The sequence below is a fragment of the Balaenoptera ricei genome, chromosome 13, assembly GCF_028023285.1.
Source record: "Balaenoptera ricei isolate mBalRic1 chromosome 13, mBalRic1.hap2, whole genome shotgun sequence".
Lineage (NCBI taxonomy): Eukaryota > Metazoa > Chordata > Mammalia > Artiodactyla > Balaenopteridae > Balaenoptera > Balaenoptera ricei.
The window spans coordinates 7,988,740-8,008,748 of NC_082651.1; the positions used below are offsets into that span (position 1 = coordinate 7,988,740).

The 20,009-nt window shown below is 46.1% G+C and overlaps 1 protein-coding gene across 2 annotated transcripts in view; it reads left to right on the forward strand.

Annotated features, from left to right (window-relative positions):
• The window catches only part of AFF3 (ALF transcription elongation factor 3), a 562,822-nt gene that overhangs the window by 79,109 nt on the left and 463,704 nt on the right, over positions 1 to 20,009 (forward strand). For both annotated transcript variants that reach the window (XM_059942557.1, XM_059942558.1), the window contains exons 2-4: positions 12,296 to 12,416; positions 13,442 to 13,754; positions 13,884 to 14,269. In XM_059942557.1, coding sequence (XP_059798540.1) covers positions 12,296 to 12,416; positions 13,442 to 13,754; positions 13,884 to 14,269 — 820 coding nt within the window. The remainder of the gene's footprint in view (positions 1 to 12,295; positions 12,417 to 13,441; positions 13,755 to 13,883; positions 14,270 to 20,009) is intronic.

Consider the following 20,009-nt stretch of genomic DNA (forward strand, 5'->3'; position numbering starts at 1 on the left):
ATTCTCAACATCTTCCTCTAAGTCAAGCGTAATTGACTACAGAATTTTCACCCTGGGAAGATGGAGAAACGTCCTCAGGAGTCTGTGTCAAGGTGTGGGCCACAGACTAGCTGGCACTTTGTATATAGTGAGCATTAACGGAACATTTTTTGAATAAAAATATATTATTTTTAAAACTTAAATTGTCTTTAATATTCAGAACTTATGCAGAACTTAGAATTTTGATTCTAACAGTTATTGTTTAGAATAACGTTTCAATTTTCTAAGTCCTACTTTTTCGTTGAAGAAGGGTCTTTATCTGTAAAATGAGCATAGGATCTGTTCATGACACACAGATTTTATTTCATTATATATATTCATTTACTAAAATGTTGTGTTTTGCATAAATAAGGGGTACATAACAGGTTTGTAGAGAGGGATAAATATGAAAACAAATACAACTTTCTTTATAAACTCTCCAGCACCAGACAGTTGCCCAATATTGGCATTATTATGATTCTCATTATTGTATTCTACAACCATAAAGAATATTTTAGGATCCAGGATCTGAGTGGATTTTCATTCTGTTTGTTCAAATCGTGGAATATGTATAGGCCACATTTTGATAAGGAAGGAGAAAGAAGATTAAACAACCACTGAGCATCTGTTTTTAAAGCATTGTGCTCATTGCCACCTCTGTGCTAGGCAGTATTCTAGGTGCTGGAAATACAGAAAGTACACATAGGCCCTCTGCTTGTGGAACTAACCATTTAGTGGAGGATTCAGATGATTAGTACAAGAAATGTGATGTGGAGGAGACCGTAGGTTTCTTTGTAGGAGTTATGAAGGGCCCCCTGGGTCTGTTGGGGGCGTCAGGGAATGTTTCTGAGAGGGAAACCCCGCTAAGCTGAGACCTCCAGGGGTCGGGAGGAGGGGGCCAGGTGGAGAGCAGAGGTGCTGAAGGCACAGAGAATAGCACACACCTGGGCTCAGAGATTGGGGGAATTGAGGGCTGACAGTGGGGAGAGAACAGGGGCCGGGTCCTGCCAGTCTGTGGATGCCAGAGTTGGATTCTGTCCAGGGGCAGGGTGGGACCCGAGCGGTGACATGATCAAATCTCTGTTTCAGAAACCCCACTCTGGCTTGACTCTGGAGGAGCCGTTGGACTGGGGCAGGAAGAACAGCTGGGGGACCTTTTGGGAGGCACTGCCAGGGTCTGGAGAGAGCCCAGGGCGGCCTGGACTGAGGAGCGGGCGGTGGAGGAGAGAGCTGGACCAATCTGAGAGACATTGACAGTGCTGGGGACCGATTGGAGATGAGGGGCCGTGGCATGGGAAACGATGGAGACAAGCTGATTCCCGCCTTTCTGGCCCGAGCAACGAGGTGGCTAGTGGTGCTGATGTGGGCAAACAGAATGGAGGCCGAGGCCGGGGTGGGAGGCGGAGGTGCGCTCGGGAGACCGACTGTGTGTGTCTGTGGGAAACCTGACTTGGGGAGACCATGTGGATGGTTGGATGGTTGGGTCTGGAGTGGAGAAGAGAGACGTGGGTGCCCCTTGGAGCCTTGCACGCGTCATCAGCGTGAAAACGGCACCCGCAGGCAAGGAATGCACGACATCACCCAGGAAGAGGCCAGGCCTGGAGCCTGGAGCGACAGCACGTTTTGCAGGAGCGGCGCAGGAAGAGAAACAGGCAGGCACGCTCGGGAGTAGCCCGAGAGGCAGGAGGGAAACCAGCTCGCAGCCCCACAGCCTGGGGAGAGAGCTCGTGGAGGTGGCGTTGGCCGTGCGGGGGGCTGGGCAGTGAGGAGTGTCCGTGGAGGCCCCGCGAGGAGGGGGGGACCTTGCCGTGAACGCAGATCACATGGGTTTCGGAGAACCCGGCATTGCAGAGGGAGCAGCTCTGCAGAAATCTGTGTCTCATAAAGAGCAACAGCCCGAGGGGGGCAGGGGGTCAGGGAAGGCGCCTCATTTTCTTTCCTTCCTTTTTTCTTTTTTAAAGCTGACGGACTTGAAGGGGTTTATTTGCTGTGGAGAAAAAGCCAGTGGAGACCCAGATGGTGACCAAATAGGGGGAAGCGCATCTGTGGGAAGGTGGAGGGTGGATGGAAGGTGGGGAGTAAACGGAAGGGGCTTCAGAGCCCAGGGGGCGGGTCCTCGTGGCGAGGAGGAAGGATTGGCCCTGAGGGAGGAGAAGGGGAGGCCCGGGGTCCAGGTGAGGCGGGCAGAGGACAGGACGTTGAGGGGGCCTCTGCCCGGGGGCTTCTGTTTCTCTGTGACCGAGGAAGGGAGCCCTGGGCCTCACACTCCAGCCCTGCTTCCCTGGGGACCATGGAGGCGCCATCCTCGGGGGGGGGGGGGGGGAGTCTGCATTCCCTTTCAGTCCTGAGGATCACTTCTGTCTTATTTCCCTCTTTCCTGCATGCTTTGCCCACCGAGACTTCTGGCCGAGCTGGATAAAGTGCCTTGTACCAAAAGAAGCCATTCTCATCTTCAAAGCAGGGCCTCCTTCCCTCCCAGATGAAGGTTGAGTCCGTTTTGGTAGTTTCTACCTGTGTTGTCCACATGGAAGGTCCTCACGGTTGGCCCGTCTGCTCAGACGTGGGAAGGTGTTTGAGGCCGTGCCTGTCCCTTTAACACCCTCTCCGTAAGGGGAGCTCTCTTTGCTTTCATCCTAGCCTGGGGCTCGTTTTTGTACCTAAGGAGCCCAAGCTGACTCTTACCTGCCTTCGGAGATTCCCCTTCAGCAGGTCAGTCCGTATCTCGGTCATGGTTCTGGGAGGAAACGAAGTCGAGGAGTCGGGCTCAGGAAGAGCCGGAGCCATGAGTTCATGGCTGGTGTTTGGGGTCGCAGGGCTTTCCTCGTCGAGGAGCCTGACCCATCGGAAACGTCAGGAAGTTATACGAGGGGACTTGGCCACCCTTCTGCCCCCCGACGTGGGCACCACGCGCATGACCCTGAGGGGCCGCGCAGGGGTGCTTTGGGAGAGCATCCTGGTTACAACATAGGCACGCTGGAAAATTGGACCCATCCTGTGTACGGCTTTAGAATCCTAGGAGCTGAAGTTTAGCAACTGACGCGGTAAAGTGAAAATGAAATTTAACTGAGCATTTAGTGGAGGAAAAGTAATTTATTGGCTCTACCATGAAAAGCCCTGGGAGTAGGCGTCCTTCTCACCCTGGACGCCAGTGATGGGTGCCGGCTCTGTGCTGCGGGCTGCAAGTGGGCTCTTTGGAATAGCATAGTAGGGACTTCGCAGGTGGGTCTCATTTGGTCATGTTACTGCTTTTGTGAGGCTCTGCTGTGTCTTTATATTCTACCAAGGAGAAGATGGTAAATCAGGGTAATTGCTTCATCCCAAGGCACTTTTATATTGTAAAGCAAAGAGGTCCTGTTAAGAAACTCAAATTAACTTCGGCTGTTGATACTATATGGCGAGCCTCTTTGAAAGCTGCTTGTCATACAGCCTGGCGGTTTATCACGGAACAATTCCATTAGAACCTGACACTTGTTCTCAAGGCACCAAGACTTAGGATCCCTCAGGAAAAGCATTTAACCCTTGGCAATGCAAAGCTGTCATTTATCTGTCATCTCTCTAAAAACTCACTGGAGCATGTTTACGAGAGAGATTTGGAGCCGTCATCATTTCCACTGAATTAGAAATAGATTTGGGCTTCAGTAAATAGTCAAGAAACAGTAAAGTGTCCAGGCCCATACTGCAGAAGTGGCCTGGCTCTGCTAGTTCCATTATAAAATGCACTTACCGTGGTATTCCATAATTCTGAAGGAGCTCATTGAACAGAATTCAGCGACTGGAGTATTAGTTAATTGCTAGTGCTGACTCATTTGAATTGCTTATCCCAGTTCTATTTTATAGGCTTTAGAAGAATTGTTAAGGTTCATGTATATCCACCAAGGAGGCTTAGCAGACCTTGGAAGAATGAACTGAAATTGTCACGATCTGAAAATTAACACCCTTCTGCCTGGCATTTACAAACAAAGGATGGGGGTACCATTTGTCAAGGCCCGTCAGTGAGCAGGTTCCCCAGGGGTCCAGGCCAGCAGAGTCGAAGAATTCAGTCTCCGGTGCCAGACTGCCTGGCTTCAGACCCAGGCATTGTCTCTCACTGGCTGTGGGCATTGGACAAGTTAGTTAACCTCAGAGCCTCTCGTTTCTTCGTGGGTGGACGGGGAAATTTCTCTTGGGGTTTTAAAGACTCTTAAATGAAATAATGCACGTTAAGTCCTTCGTACAGTGGCTGCATATAGTAATAAAGGGAAATTGGTATTAGCAAAATTTAATATGGGCCTGATGGGTCTGAGATGATGGTATAGATCATCCAAAAAGGCTAGTTTTCATTGGAATATTTACCGGCTAAATTTTTCTGTGGGCGTCTGTTACTTTATGACTCCCTTCAATTTCCTAGTTTCACAAAAGCTGTGGTACAGGAGAAGTGATTATGGCACAAACCAGCCTCAATTCTGTTCCCATTCTTGTAGAACAGATCGGCAGCCCTAAGGCAGAGATCTGTAAATGCTCTGAGTTTCAAGATTGAATTAAGATTGCGACAGCCTTTGCGGTCAGAGACAAACGAGTAAGGTTGGGCTGACCTTTTCAAGATGGTGGAAGTAATCAAGGGGGCGATGCTTCCAAAGCTCGTGGTGAGCCAGAGGCATAAAGCTGTTGGGGGAAAACCGAGTGAACAGGCATGGGAACTGGAATTCGGTGACTCAAAGCGAAAAGCCTGGTGTAAGTGAGCAGGGTCCTAGTAATGTTCTTTAGGATGTAAGGGTTCGTCATATGTGCTGTTGGCCAGTCCTCACTCCCCAGCAGGTCTTTAACCACCAGCCTCACCACCACCACCACCGCCACCACGACCACAGTCACCATCGTCACCACCGTCATCATCACTGCCACCACCATCACCATCAATCACCAGCACCACCGTCACCATCACCACCATCACCACCATCATCACCAGCACCATAGCTACCACAGCTCGGGGGCTTGATGGACCCCAGTTGGGAGCGTCCTTGCTTCCTCCCCAGTCTCTGTCTCCAGCCCCGTCCTCTCAGCCTGACTTGCCTCTATCACCCGCTCCCTCCCTGACCGCCCTTCTGCCCTTCAGTCCACTGGCTCTGACTGCAGACCAAGGAAGGAATTTGCGAGTAAACTTCAACCGCCTTGCTTTTCCCCAATTTAAGGAAGGATCACTGATCTTTCAGTATTTGCTTCATAAATAACAGGAGACGTTAATTAGCTTGACCCGTTAAATCTAAAGCAGTTGTCGTCATTTTGGAGCGCGTGATCACGTTTCCTTAATGATGCACAGTTGCTGATGTTACCGCTCGGAAGAGCAGGAGCGTGTCTGTGTCTGTGGGACATTCTTCCCCTCTTCGTTGGGTGCCTCCTCTTCTTCCCGTTGGCCCTTGTGACCTCAGCCCTCACCCTGGGGGCGGGTGAGCACGGCATCCATCCCAGGACTGTCAGCAGATTGTCTCCTCTGTGGTCCAGCTGATCGCGGCCCGCCCTGATGCAAACTGCAAGGAAAGGACGAGCGAGTGTGGGAGTCTCCTTTCATTCTCCCCTGCATCCATCCTTCACTTATGCACTCCCAGCCGAGCCTGCTTTCAGGAAGGGATCAGGTAAACTTATTTAGGGCGAGGTAGTTTAGCAGTGGAGCAAACCGAAGAAATGAAGCTTTGAATGTGGAACTCCAAGTGGCTAAAGAAGTAAGGTGGTGTGGTGAGGGCAAAGGTCACCTCCTCCGAATACTCTCAAAGGCCACTTAATAGTAATTTGTGCATCTTGTGCTTCTGAGTCCTCCCTCTTCCCTTCCCTCTCCTCCACCTGCCCCTTTCTCAAGACCCAGCTCAAAGGAGCTCTCTTGCAGGACGTAATCCTGGCTCCTTCTGCATGCCGGACCACAGGATGTTAACATTCTCTGCTTAGAAGGGCCCCTTCCTCTCCTCGCCCTGGTCCCCTAGACTGTTAGCTTCTCAGCAGCAGGATAGGCTGGTTGCAGCCCTAACGATCTTCCCAGTATCTGACACAAGGGCATTCGGGAGGCATTCAGAAATGCTTTTGGACTAAAGTGAATTGTAGTTCTGCTATTTGAGGAAGACAGTATTTTTTAAACATGGAGAACATGATAACTTTATCCAAAAGATAGGTGAAAGGTTTCTCATTCTCTCTTTTTTTTTTTATTGGAGTATAGTTGTTTTACAATGTTGTGTTAGTTTCTGCTGTACAGTGAAGTGAGTCAGCTATATGTATACATATGTCCCCTCCCTCTTGGACCTCCCCCCCAATCCCACCCATCTAGGTCACCACGGAGCACAGAGCTGAGCTCCCTGTGCTGTACAGCAGGTTCCCACTAGCTAGCTATTTTACACATGGTAGTGTATTTATGTCAAACCTAACCTCCCAATTCGTCCCACCATCCCCTTCCCCCGCTGTGTCCACACGTCCATTCTCTGCATCTCCGTCTCTATTCCTGCCCCGTAAATAGTTCATCTCATTCTCTTCTCCTTGAATTCACTCGTTTCCTAGATCCCAACCCTGGAGATACACCAGTAGGTAGAATAATGGGGGGTTTTTTTTGTTTGTTTGTTTGTTTTTGGTTTGTTTTTTTAAGGATGAAACACTTTGATGATTCCAGTCAAGGGGTGCAATGAACCACATATACCCTTGGCTGAAAGCCTTTGTCATGGGAAATGCAGTTTGTTTGAAGCGAGTGGTCAGATTTGAACGGGCTGCACGTGATTCAGTGCAGGAAGGAGGACGGCAGAGTCTCTCTCTGGCCAGTGGGTCTGCTGGGTCAGATCTGGGGCTCAGTTGCAGAGGCCGCTGTGCCACCTCCAGTGCCTTCCCTCCAGGAGGGCAGCTGGGGCACAGATTGGAGTTGGCTGATGCCTGGGTCGGATCCGGTGAAAGTGATGACACTGTCAGCCCTAGCAGGCTTACTCTATAGAATCTGTAATTTCTTTATTCACTCACCCGTCCTCCATTCCTCTATTCTGTAGTACGTGGATATCCTTTTCGTATGGGTGCTGTGGAAAGAGACTGATTTTTGTTTTTCGTTGTTTTGGGAGTATAAAAATAACAGCCCAGCCTTTGTTCCAGAATTCTTCTTTTACTTCTGTCTGAAGGAGAGAGGACTTCCCTTTGTTTCGCTCGCCCTGCTTAGCTTTGCTGTGGCTCACATTCACAACTGATGGACACTGGGCTTGTAGACACCAGGGTTTAGGAAGTGTGGCCACTTCTTGGCTCTTAGGTAGGTCCTGTCTCCTGGATGGACCTGAAGAAAGTACTTTGGACATTGCTGTTCCTTCCACATGAGGTCTTCTTCACGACATTGTTTTGATCATCAAACTCTTACCCTGAGTTCCTCGATCTTTAAAAAAGTTAACCTAGGAGTATCTACCAGCTTTGTCCTTCTTCAAGGGACATTGTAAGGATAACGAAGAGACATATATGTGAAATGTTTTGAGCTCAGTGGAAGGGAGAAGACTTGAGGCTCAAAGGTATTACTGTTATTTAGTTCCATGCTGTTATCATGTGATTTTGGAAATGATGATAGTATCATGTTTGGATATCTTTTCCTCCTTAACCAGCATAGTTGGCTTTGGCCACTGCCCTACAAAATACTTCACGCGTCATCAGCGTGAAAACGGCACCCGCAGGCAAGGAATGCACGACATCACCCAGGAAGAGGCCAGGCCTGGAGCCTGGAGCGACAGCACGTTTTGCAGGAGCGGCGCAGGAAGAGAAACAGGCAGGCACGCTCGGGAGTAGCCCGAGAGGCAGGAGGGAAACCAGCTCGCAGCCCCACAGCCTGGGGAGAGAGCTCGTGGAGGTGGCGTTGGCCGTGCGGGGGGCTGGGCAGTGAGGAGTGTCCGTGGAGGCCCCGCGAGGAGGGGGGGACCTTGCCGTGAACGCAGATCACATGGGTTTCGGAGAACCCGGCATTGCAGAGGGAGCAGCTCTGCAGAAATCTGTGTCTCATAAAGAGCAACAGCCCGAGGGGGGCAGGGGGTCAGGGAAGGCGCCTCATTTTCTTTTCTTTCTTTCTTTTTTTTTTTTTTTTTTTTTTTTTTTTTTAGTTTTTATGACTCTTATTAAATCCTTACAAAACAGAATACAAAATTCCGGCGTTGACAGTTGGTGTAAAGGAAAACTTCTGAGCTGTATCAGTTCACCTGGTGCAGTGGAGTTAAAGTGCTTGGATGTTTTTCTCCCGCTTTAAAAAAATTTGAGTTCTTTTTTTGTCTTTTTTACACATCTTAACATTGAAGCACTGCTGTGCCCCCTTCCCCCAGCGCCAGACTCGTTCACAGGAACGGTTCTGACCAGTCCCATCGGGCCGCACTGTCGTTGTGACAGGGGGAGGAAGTGGCTGTCCCACCTTTGAGAGAAAAAAAAAAAGCTGCTCACAGCTCAGCTTTCCCGCGTAAAATGGCCAGGGCGCCTGCAGTGAGCGAGAGTCCATTTGTTTCTTTTTTACCAAACGGCAGAATCCCCGGTTTCAGAATGTGGAATCACATTTTCTGGGAATGCTATACATCTGCAATAAATAATAAATAGTCTCGTAGCAGTTGGCTGCCTCTACTTTCATGCAAAACAAATGAATACATTTGGTGACATCCATCTGAAGAGTGTGATTCTTGTAATTGTCACAGCAAGAAGGAACCACCTCACAGACGATAGAGATTTTACCGTCTGCTAGTAACAAAGGAACATAACTCATAACACGAGGCTCTTACTGAGTTTAATGGATGTATTAGCATGCCAGGAATTGGAATTCTCTGCTACAACCATCCCCAGGGAAGCTGACCTGACTTTGCAGCACGTCAGGGAGAAGGTTCCTTTGCTTGTAGAGCAAATGGCCTGGCGCTCATATTGCTGGGATGGCAGAAGAGGGAAGAGGGCTGAGTTTTAATGGTGTAGGCGTGCTCCAGGATTGTGACAACCTGCCCAGACCTCACTTGTGATCAGTGGAACGGCAGACTCGCTGTCGAGAAGGTACTGTCTTTATGAGTCAGAAGAGGTAAAAGTTCAGACGCTTAGGGAGAGATGAGGGCTGGCAAGTCCAGGCTTTCTCTTCCAGTGACATTTGCTTTGTGCAGGTGACATTTTAGCTTCCTGGGCCTGACATGACAGGAGGGGGTTGTGGCTCTAGTTCAGGATAAGGAGTGGGTGGGTTCCTGTTAGGAGGTGCAGAGCTGAGAAACCCGAGGAAAGGCAGTCAAGAAGTCTTGCCTCTTGTGCAGGGTTTCCTTTGCCCTCCTCTGGAGAAGGGGGACGGTTGTCATCTTCGGTAATTCCGGTTTCAGCTGATGGTGTGGAGGGCACGGCCTGGCACAGGCATCGTGGCAGTCCCATGAGAGGTGGCCAGTGCATTTCTGTTAGTAGCTCATGTGGAGGTGGTCCTGAGGGTGTTCAGTCCTCCTCGTATCAGAGGCCATAGGCTGGGCGTGCCAGCGGGACCTCATTAGAGAACTTTACCCAGCAGTGGTCTGCATCTGGGAGCGCTTTTGGTTATCTTCCAGCTTAAAGGAGTTGGGAGATGAGGCAGGTTTACTTAAGGAGTGCTTCCCCCTCACCTCCGTCTTCTCCATATTTGGAAGTGATCCTTGACCTTGGAAATGCAGTGAGTCGGCTACCTGCCTCATTGATTTGGGTTTGTATCCTAATGCCTCTGTCTTAAACATCCAAGTCACGTTGCAAAGTAGGTAGGGTTTCGAAATGTATCTTCATTGCTACACTCTGCATTGTTCCTGACCTTTTCTTCACATGTCCCGTGCCCTTTGGACCCTGATGCCTTGTGCCCTTTCTCCCTGGCCTTTGGGAAAAAGCTGACAAACTCGTGCGCACTAAGGTGCTGAGGGCTGATCAGGTGTAAAGTGTTTTCCCTTCTTGTGGTGTCTACGTTTCTTACAGGGGTGAAGACATCTTAAACCAGAGGAGTGACTCTCTAGTTGTGGAATTTCAGTCGTCAGCCAGCAGATGCAGGAGGTATTATATTGGGTATGGGGGCTTCTCAGAAGCCTGGAAATCATCCTAAATGACCACCTGCTCCATGTTACATCAGGCCACTTCGTGCATCACACCAGTCTTGTGTGTTTGGTTGGCTTGACCTGGCTGAGGACAGCAAGCATGTCTGTGGGAGCATCTGTGCATGGAGTTGCACACAGTAGGTGCTTCACGATAGGTACAGTAGGTGCTGTACCTATCGGAGAGGAGGAGAAGTACGATGCATGCAATGCAAGCTTGTTTTTCTGATTGCAATTGCTGGTTTTGGTCCAGAAATTAACCAGTTCATAGAAAACCTGCAGTGCCTCTCTTGGCTACAGCCCACTTCATGCCCATCCACAGCATGAGTTGTGTATCCTCAGAACAGTCTCCATTTGAAATCCATGGAATGTTCACGAAAGCTGGGGTTTCATATTGCAGATGTCTGCAAGCAGGGCAGGACAGTTGTGCCCTGTCCTTTGAATCTGAAGCCTGGCTCTGTGATTGAGTGTCATTCCCATCTCGTGCCTCCCTTATGCCAGTCACTGTCACCACGGCCACCCCGGAGAGTTTCCAGTGACTGTGGGGTTGGAGCGGTGAGCCTCGCCGTTGGGAGGCTGGGGCTGCAGCCTCCCTTTACATGAAGGCCACTGCTTGGACTCCCAAATCGAATAACTTTGGGTAATGTCCTAAGGCTGAATTAAAATGCTAATAGGCTACATGTTCTGGGTATTTTAACCTTCCCTGATCTGAAATTTAAATGAAATGCCTTAGGTGCTCTCAGAGTCTTGCCAGAAGCATGTTTAGCATCACCCCTTAGACAGTGAATTTAAAATATACCCTGGCCACGCGGGCAGAGCTAGGAAGATACGCAATATTTATTTTATGATCATTTTATTTGCGTCCTCTACAGCAACATGACACAAGTATGCTCTTTTACTCGAGATAGCAATTTAGCTGAAACATAACAAAACAAAACCCCAAACCTCACTATTTTTCAAGTTTCTTTGAACCTGCAGATTCTCTCCTTATCAACAACATTTAATAGCAGTACATTGGATTTGGGGCACCTGAAGCTATGCCAAAGCCCTTTTGTACATTTCCTTTGCATTTAAACCTTGTGACAACACCATGAAGACATTGGGCTGCAGAGAGATTGCATGGCGTTTTTGTCATCATATCACTGGTTATGGCAGGACCACGGTCAGGACGTGGCTGTCCTGGCTCCCAGCTCCAGCCTCTGCCCACTAGATCAAGCTTGAGCTCTAAGCAAAGCGATGACAAGCTCGCTTAAACTAAATGCGTCTGCTTGAAATGCACACGGTGCTCATTTGGAGGACATGGCAGTTCCTTACAAGGGGTAGTGTTAGTTCCGTTGTCTACACTGGGGCCGGATTTCTCTGTCTACTGAGCTGAAAAGACAAGTCTATCTCCTTCTGTCCCTTAAGTAACTTCCTTATTATTAGTTGAATTAGCCTTTTTGTTTTTTCCTTACTAGGAGAAAGGAACACTGTTTTTTCCTCAAGTCCTTCTAGTTATCTGGTTTCTGGTCACTTTGTCGTTATATCTTGGGAGAATGGATATTAATTTTCTGGCACAAAAAGGCTGAGTTCCTTGATGGCATACCATGTTTCAATTTCCGTCCTCCCTCTCGTTGCCTACCCCCCTTCCTCTTAGCAAATTTTTCATAGTGAGGAAGAGGGATCATGTGAAATATATCAGAAGGAAGGATGGATTCAGTAGGAGTTTGACGACTTGACTGATTAGCAGAAATCAGAAGGAGGCTCATAACTGTGAAAACCACTGCAGCATGGAGTTTTAACAGCTCTTTTGGGACCTAGTTAATGAAAGAATCACTACAGAAACACAGCCATGCAAAAAAAAAAAAAAAGAAAGAAAAAAGAGAAGGAGCATTTCCATATAACACTCTGGGGCCATGTCATAAGAGGAAATACGCTCATAATTTCTATTTACACATCTCTGTAATTACCTTCTGCTTGAAGACTATTTTCAGTCTTCTCCTGTCAAAGTTGCTTAGATATTTCCTCTTTCACACATCAGGCAGAGAGGTCTAGTACTGTTTGCAGCTTGTCCTAAGGACTTTTTTTTCCTCCCGAAGAATGGAATTCTCAGACACCCGAGCCATACTGCTTGATTAGACTGGCTTTCATCTGATCCATGTTCCCGTTACCATTGCCATTTGCCCGTGAATCAGACCTCTGCATTCAGGTGAATGTTGTATTGAGCACTACCTTTAACTTTTTCGTGTGTGGTTGTTCTCTCTTCTTTCTCCCTGATGCAGTGTCTATGAACCAGATAGAAACGTGTTACGGAGGAAAGAACGAGAAAGAAGAAATCAGGAAACTCAGCAGGATGATGGCGCGTTTAATTCAAGTTACTCCCTCTTTAGTGAACCCTACAAGGTAGATGGTTTTCACTTGTTCATCTCCACCCCTCATCCCTCCCTCTAACCCCGACGGCAGTCTTGACTACGGGAATTGGCCAACCAAACTTCAGACAGCTCAGCCCCTAAGGATGGGGTCTTCTCCCACAAATTTTGGTGCCTCTTTCACATGTCTTTACTGGCTAGTCCCTCAATGAAATATAACTTTTGTTTAAGATGGAGAGCTGGGTGCTATGACTTTTATCAATAATTGACTTCATCTCTGCATCTTTGCAAACATTGAGTTTGCAAAGTCAATGCCATTTGTTGTGTTTTCTAAGCTATTAGGAAACAACCACTAAAAAGAGGTTGGGTTACGTATTTGTCACACACAGATCATGCTAGGAGCAGGGTACTTGATAGGGCTCATAAGAAAGGAAATGTTGGATTGTTTCTCATTTATACCAAAGGCCAGAAATATAACTTTGCTTGCAAAATGAAGTAGCTCCCCAGATTTCATTCCTATTTCAGGCTGCTTGGAACTGGGGGTGGTTCAGGCGGAGGGCTTCCTGCAGACTGAACCCCACACTCACTGTAAGCTTCTCTCTGATTTCTTTTGCCCGTCCCTCTGGGTTTCTAACAAGAATAATTCTATATTTAGAAATTGGAAGCAAAATAATTTGAGGCAAATCTGAATTTTCAAGGAAAGCTTGCAGTGGGATGAAAAAGAAAAAGGAAAAGAAAATCTAGTCTTGGAAAGACTTAATCCAGACCAGGTTGTGAAGTTGCAATCGTAAATTTCCTGATTTCCTTGGCTGTGGCACAGTACCAAGGAGAGATGCTTCATTCATGCCCTCTGAGGCCATTAGCTGCAGTCCAGTCCTAGTGAGATACAGAGTGTTGACAGACGTCTTCAGAGACGCTGACCATTTTGATGGAATCTCTGAGCTCTCATTCTGAATATGGCAACCCTGGCTCTTCTAGCAGTAAAGGCGCCTCTCCATCACTTCCCGTGTTTCCATTGTCTGTAACAGGAGTATGGATGTTATGTTCTTCTTTTTCCAGACTAACAAGGGGGATGAGCTCTCCAACCGGCTCCAGAACACTTTAGGCAATTACGATGAAATGAAAGACTTTTTAACGGATAGATCGAATCAGAGTCATCTCGTTGGCGTTCCCAAACCTGGGGTTCCTCAGGCTCCCGTGAACAAGATTGACGAGCATTTTGTTGCAGATTCGAGAGCCCAGACCCAGCCTGCATCCGTCTGCAGCACCACGTCCTCCACCCCAGCAGTGGTCCCTGGGCAGCAGAGTAAGAGGGGCACCGTGGGCTGGCAGAAGGCCGGGCACCCACCATCCGATGGCCAACAGAGAGCAAGTAAGCACGGACACAGGACGCTTGATTTGAACAGATCTGCTCACCCAGAGAACCATAATAAAAACCCTAACCCCTGTGTCTCGAGCCCCTCATCCTCATCTTCCTCTTCTTCTTCTTCTTCCAAATCAGCACAACAGGGCTCTCTCAGGACCTTGCTTGGAGATGGTGTTGGCAGACAGCAGCCGCGGACCAAACAGGTGTGCAACGTCGAGGTGGGTCTTCAGACCCAGGACAGGCCACCTGCTATGGGAGCCAAGCACAGCGGCAGTGGCCACTGTGTTCAGAACTTTCCTCCATCCCTGGCTTCAAAACCTAGCCTCGTCCAGCAGAAACCGACTGCCTACGTGCGACCGATGGATGGCCAAGATCAGGCTCCCGACGAGTCTCCGAAGCTGAAGTTGTCCACAGAGACCAGCGTGCACTGTGCGTCATACAGGGGAGCCTCGGGCACCAAGCCAGAGTCCGCCAGAGCCAAGGCCAAGCTTTCCAAGTTCAGCATCCCCAAACAAGGAGAGGTGAGTCTCTTCTCAACACCACTTACACGCATCCGAGTAGTTTCAAGGGACGACCTGACTAGTTGTAAATTCCATTCCCATGCGTCTTTATTTCAGTGTGTGACTGATGTCATGTGGGATTTGTAGCCATCGATATGGAAGGATGGACACATCCATAATGATTTCTTAAAATCTCAAATTGATTATAATCAGAATATTTTTAAGTACCAACAAATGCTGTTGTGGTGTGTCTGTGTTAGTTCAGGAAGGAATGCCTCCGTCAGTATAGTTCAAGGGATTTTTTTTTTTTTTTTTTTGTGCACAAGCCAGTGTTGTCAGAGATTTTATACACTGGAATAAAAGCATGTCAAAGCTTTTAGTATGTAAAGAGGTTAATTTTTGTGTAAAAGAGTTCAGAAATTCAACGTTTTTGTCAGTTTTGAAATGTTTCAGGACAAACATCACAAGGTAGACCTCATCATGAGTTTTAAAGTAATTGTTAAATGATTCAATATTGAATATGGTGATTATTCAGATGTTTCAGGTGTCCCATCCATATTAAAATATTTGAGATCCGGGTTGGTTGTTGCTAATCAAGTGAGAATTCTCCTTGTCCTGTAAAAATGATCTTAGGTTATACGAAGAGAGTGAAATATTTTAGTTCAGAATCTTCTGGTTTACATTTTGAGTTTATTCTAAAGTGTTTTTTCACTGCATTACAAAATACATAGGATGGATGTATGGACTGTTAGACTTCAAAAGAAGTAAATTACAATCACAGAGGTAGCAAAGAGGCTGCGGTCACTTGAACAGTACATCTGGATGGAAAATGAGGTTTTGTTTGAGAAAAGCACATCTCGTACTCTATTCCAAATTGATGACAGTTGTCCAGAGCACGTGAAGAAAAAATATGACTGCACATTTGTTTTGTTTTGTTTTGCTGTGATATGGTATACCAACTAAAATACAACGTGAGCTCCAGAACATTGTACTTAGGAACTGTTCACTTTTTTTTTTTTGATATATTCTTTTCTAAAGATGGAATAACAGTGTGGCCAGAATATTCTTTGTATCTTAATTTGATCTAGTAACCAAACGAAACAAATAATTTGACATTTCTCATTGCCTGTCCAATAAGGCTGAGCTTTACCCATTTCTGAGCTCTCATCTCAGAAAGCGCCCGGCACCCATCGGGAGATCAATGTATTCCCCTTAGAGAAGACACATTTATTACTCTGAGATGTTTACACAGGTTCTCATGAGGAAATTAAGTGACATGTATACCGGTAACTTCTTTTGATTATTCATTTATGATGGATCCCAAAAAGTGTTAATTAGGAATTAATGGGAGCAAAACGTAAGTTCTGCAAGCATTTATGTTTTTAGAAGTTTGTAGGAAACACATGTAGTTACCCTCTGACAGAACTGAATTCGTCAAGCTCTTTGATTTTTGTTTTCCTCATCAAATAGCCTGTACCAGCCAATAAAGCATGACTCATTTTTGAACAGAGGTGACTTGTAACCACCAGGATTCCCTTTATAATTTTAATCCCCAGTGATTCCTTGTTAAAATGATTTTTATGTACCAAAGAAACTCCAAGTTTATTAGGTAACAATTTATTTACTTTGGAACCTGATGAGTTGATAAAGCTCTGGTGGAAAGCCCGTTTTTGACAACCAGGGCAGCCTTATGTGGTTAACTCTACAGTTTCATTAGGCTTTTGGGTATGTCCTTGATCACATGGACACTTCCAGGATGCCCTTTCAGGACCCTCGATTGCAAATGATACCCTGAACAGGTGTTGGGTAATCACAGAAAGAGGGAAATGCCTGAGATAGAGGGTCATGCCGAGAGAAATTAGAGGTTTTATACAGGAAGTGTTTCATTTCCCTCCATGACATTGAACTCTCCTAACATTCTGTCAATACGAGGTATATTTCAAAGAGGCCAGTCATACATTGATAGAAAAGAAGTAAGAAGAAGTGTTGTTTGTGGAACAAAGTTATAGTTGGTGGGGTGGTGGTGGTGGTTTTTTTTTTTTTTTGGTGGGGGAGGGTATACAGTCCTTATTTTAGCCAAAAGCTTTGCATATTATGGACACTCTGGTAATTTGAATCTTGTAAACCTTGTGTGTTCAAACAGTCCACAATTATAATAACATGCCTCTTTCCCAGTGGGCAACAGGGTGCTACCTGGAAGTTTGAAAGTTATGCTTCCTAGCCTTCAGACTCAAAGGGTTTGTTGGTTGATGGGTTGGTTTCTTTACAGTACCCAAGGGATTAAGAAATAACCTTTTGCAGATGTATCATTCAGTATTTATAGGGCATTTCTTAAAGCCACAATCATAATGAAAATGGAAGAATTTTATCAACTAATTTGATTTGAGGGAATATTTGCTTTTATTTTTTGGAGGGTTTAAAACAGTGTGGCAAACCGTTTAAAAAAGTTAATGCCTATATATTTTTTAAACAGATACCACCTCTATGAAAATGTCCTTTCATTAGTACTGACATTGATTTCCACTGAGAGAGGGAATGTGTGTTTTAGGAAAATTGACAGAGGAGATGACCTGAAGGGAACTTACATTACCTGACTACACTTTTTCAGGATGTTAGCTGGAGAGCAAGACTTAAGACAGTGTGAAGAATTTGGGGGCTAAAAGGAAGCATTGGGTAAAAATGATATGAAGACAAGGGAAGTGAAAATATAGCTGTATGACACTGGATAGGGATGTTCCCCATAAGAAAATCAAATCAATGGCTCGGTGTAATGTGGTGTGAGAAATTAAAAAAAAAAAATTGAAGATGTGATCTCTGCCTCCAAGAAATTTACGTGAATTGAATAAATTAGACTCCAGCACTTCACTTTTAATTTGCAGTTTCTCTCACAGTCCAGACAAAATTTAAAATTGGGCTTCTAAAAAATAAAAATAAAAAAATAAAAATAAATAAAATTGGGCTTCTAGGCCTGAGAAAATTCCCTCACCTTCATAGTCCTTATAGTAGAGAAAGAGTCTATGCTATTTTTTTAAATTGAGAATTTGTGAATCTCTCTTGTCTGATTTTGCACTTGGTAAATCCTTCATTCTTTCCGACACGTGCACTCTGTCAGCTGCTGTGGCGAATCATTTGTTATCATTCTTTCATCTTCAATAATAGGTAATTAGTGTAGAGAAATTTAGTGCAATTTGATGTGGAAGTGAAGGCCCTCAAGGGAATTCCTTAACTGATACACCTGCCTCTTGGCTGGCTTTCCCCAGCTCAGTTTTGTGTTAATGAAAAACATAATTTTGTTTTTGTAGCTGAGTCTTTCATTCCTGACATCACCCCTCATTAAGTGAGCCTTCCCTGGCCTGCCACTTGGAAGGGTGACTCCTGTTAGGTAGCAGAGAGGGGCCTTAAGGAATGGCTGAAGCAGGCATTCTAGAACGTTCCAGGGCAGGGCACACTGAATCTTATTTCCAGTTGAAGTGAATTGTTTTTTGTCTCACACACACACAATTAATATTTTGCCCTTAATGTGTGGCATATAATTTACTGTTAACCTAGAGGGGCAGATATAGGTTGTGGGACCCAACATTTATACCGTCTTGGGGGTCCTGTTTAGGAAATAAAGAATACGGAAATATTTTACACTTGAAATATTTTTTTTAATATGTGTAAATTTATTTATTTTTGGCTGCGTCGGGTCTTTGTTGCTGCGCATGGGCTTTCTCTAGTTGCGGCGAGCGGGGGCTACTCTTCATTGCATTGCACGGGCTTCTCATTGCGGTGGCTTCTCTTGTTGCGGAGCATGGGCTCTAGGCGCGCGGGCTTCAGTAGTTGTGGCACGTGGGCTCAGTAGTTGTGGCTCACAGGCTCTAGAGCGCAGGCTCAGTAGTTGTGGCGCATGGGCCGAGTTGCTCCACGGCATGTGGGATCTTCCTGGAATAGGGCTCGAACCTGTGTCCCCTACATTGGCAGGCGGATTCTCAACCACTGCGCCACCGGGGAAGTCCCCACACTTGAAATATTTACAAAAACATATATAAACACATTTTTAGGGCCCCTCTTGGGACCTTGGAGGAACCTTGGCTCCAGAGCCCCTGAAGCTTATGCATCATTAGTTTCACAGTGCCTGTCTTTGGCTCATGCACTAGTAAGACGTTGTTATTTGAAATAGGATAAGAAATTATCTAAAATGGTAATTTTAGATTGGAAAAGAGTGCTTTCTATGAGTCTCAAATTTGTTAGAAATAAAAAATACATACTTATGTGCTAGGTGCTATATAGGCAAGGCAGAAATGGGGTAATGCTATACAAAGAGCCTAATAATGCAGTGCCGTGGAGATAAAATATGGGTCTCAGCCTATGAAATCAGTTCGTTTGGCACATTACATCTTCAGCAGTGGCATTCTGAAACACACGTGTTTTAGTTCCTGTTTGCTATTAATTTAATAAACGGCAGTGACTTAAACTGCTCTTGCAGAGCCCTTGAAGAGCTGGGAAAAGTAGGCCTTTGCAAAGCCGGGGAAGGAAGGAAACCAGTGACTGCCGCCCCTCCCTGTGGCTTAGTCAGTGAAGGGGAAAGAGGCACCTACGTTTGAATATCAATTAATAGACTGTATGTTAGGAGTTTTCCTAGGGGTTGACAATTCATCCACAAGAACACAGTGACCATTTTTGGTTGATCAAATTTCTGTTTGTTAAAAGAAGTCGTTATACTGTTTAAGATGTATTGATTAATCATAGCATTTTCATGATGGGCATTTTAAAATCACCATTTATACCACGAATAAAGAGCAGAAAGGTGAAGCACTGTGATTTCATAAAATAGCTTTTCTAGAAAAGCAATTAACTGATTTTTTTAAAGTTCACAGAAGAGAAATGAGGTAGGCTTCCTATGTCCTGTCACTCTCGGTTACCTTTGTACGAAAATGGATTTCTTCCAAATGAAAGTTGGCACCAGCCTGTCAGAGGAAAAAGGCATCTGCAAAGAAATGTGTACATTACATATTCATGCCAGTCTAAATTTCTTAATTACGTTTGAGCTGTTGTTTTCAAATCCAAGGATGCTCTCTGATTGCTCCCTGATGGAATGAGGGTCCCTGTCTGTTCTGGTCTCATCGTCACCATCACCATGGCCTCCTTCACAGTGTGGCTTAGCAGTGGCATCGATGGTTACTCTCTGTGTGTCTTCCTCTCCACAAAATGAGCATCTTCCATTCACTCAGCCAGGATGCGGAGAACTGGTACCGCTTGGACTTAGAAGTGAAGACTCACAATTTTGATCTCAGATATAGGATGAAAGCACTTGTTTTCCATCTTAATTTTACTTTTTAAAAACAATTTATTTATTTATTTATTTTTGGCTGTGTTGGGTCTTCGTTTCTGTGCAAGGGCTTTCTCTAGTTGTGGCGAGCGGGGGCCACTCTTCATCGCGGTGCGCGGGCCTCTCACTGTCGCAGCCTCTCTTGTTGCGGAGCACAGGCTTCAGACGCGCAGGCTCAGTAGTTGTGGCTCACGGGCCCAGTTGCTCTGCGGCACGTGGGATCCTCCCAGACCAGGACTCAAGCCCATGTGCCCTGCATTGGCAGGCAGATTCTCAACCACTGCGCCACCAGGGAAGCCCTGTTTTCCATCTTATACATGGGTCATGCTGTAGGCCAGGGTGAAGCCTGGCAAGTGGAAATGTTTCCGTAGTTGTTGATACTCTTACGTTTGGTCATTGGGGCCCTAAAATGTAAAGCACTCAATCACTTAAAAGTAACTTCGGTTGCTA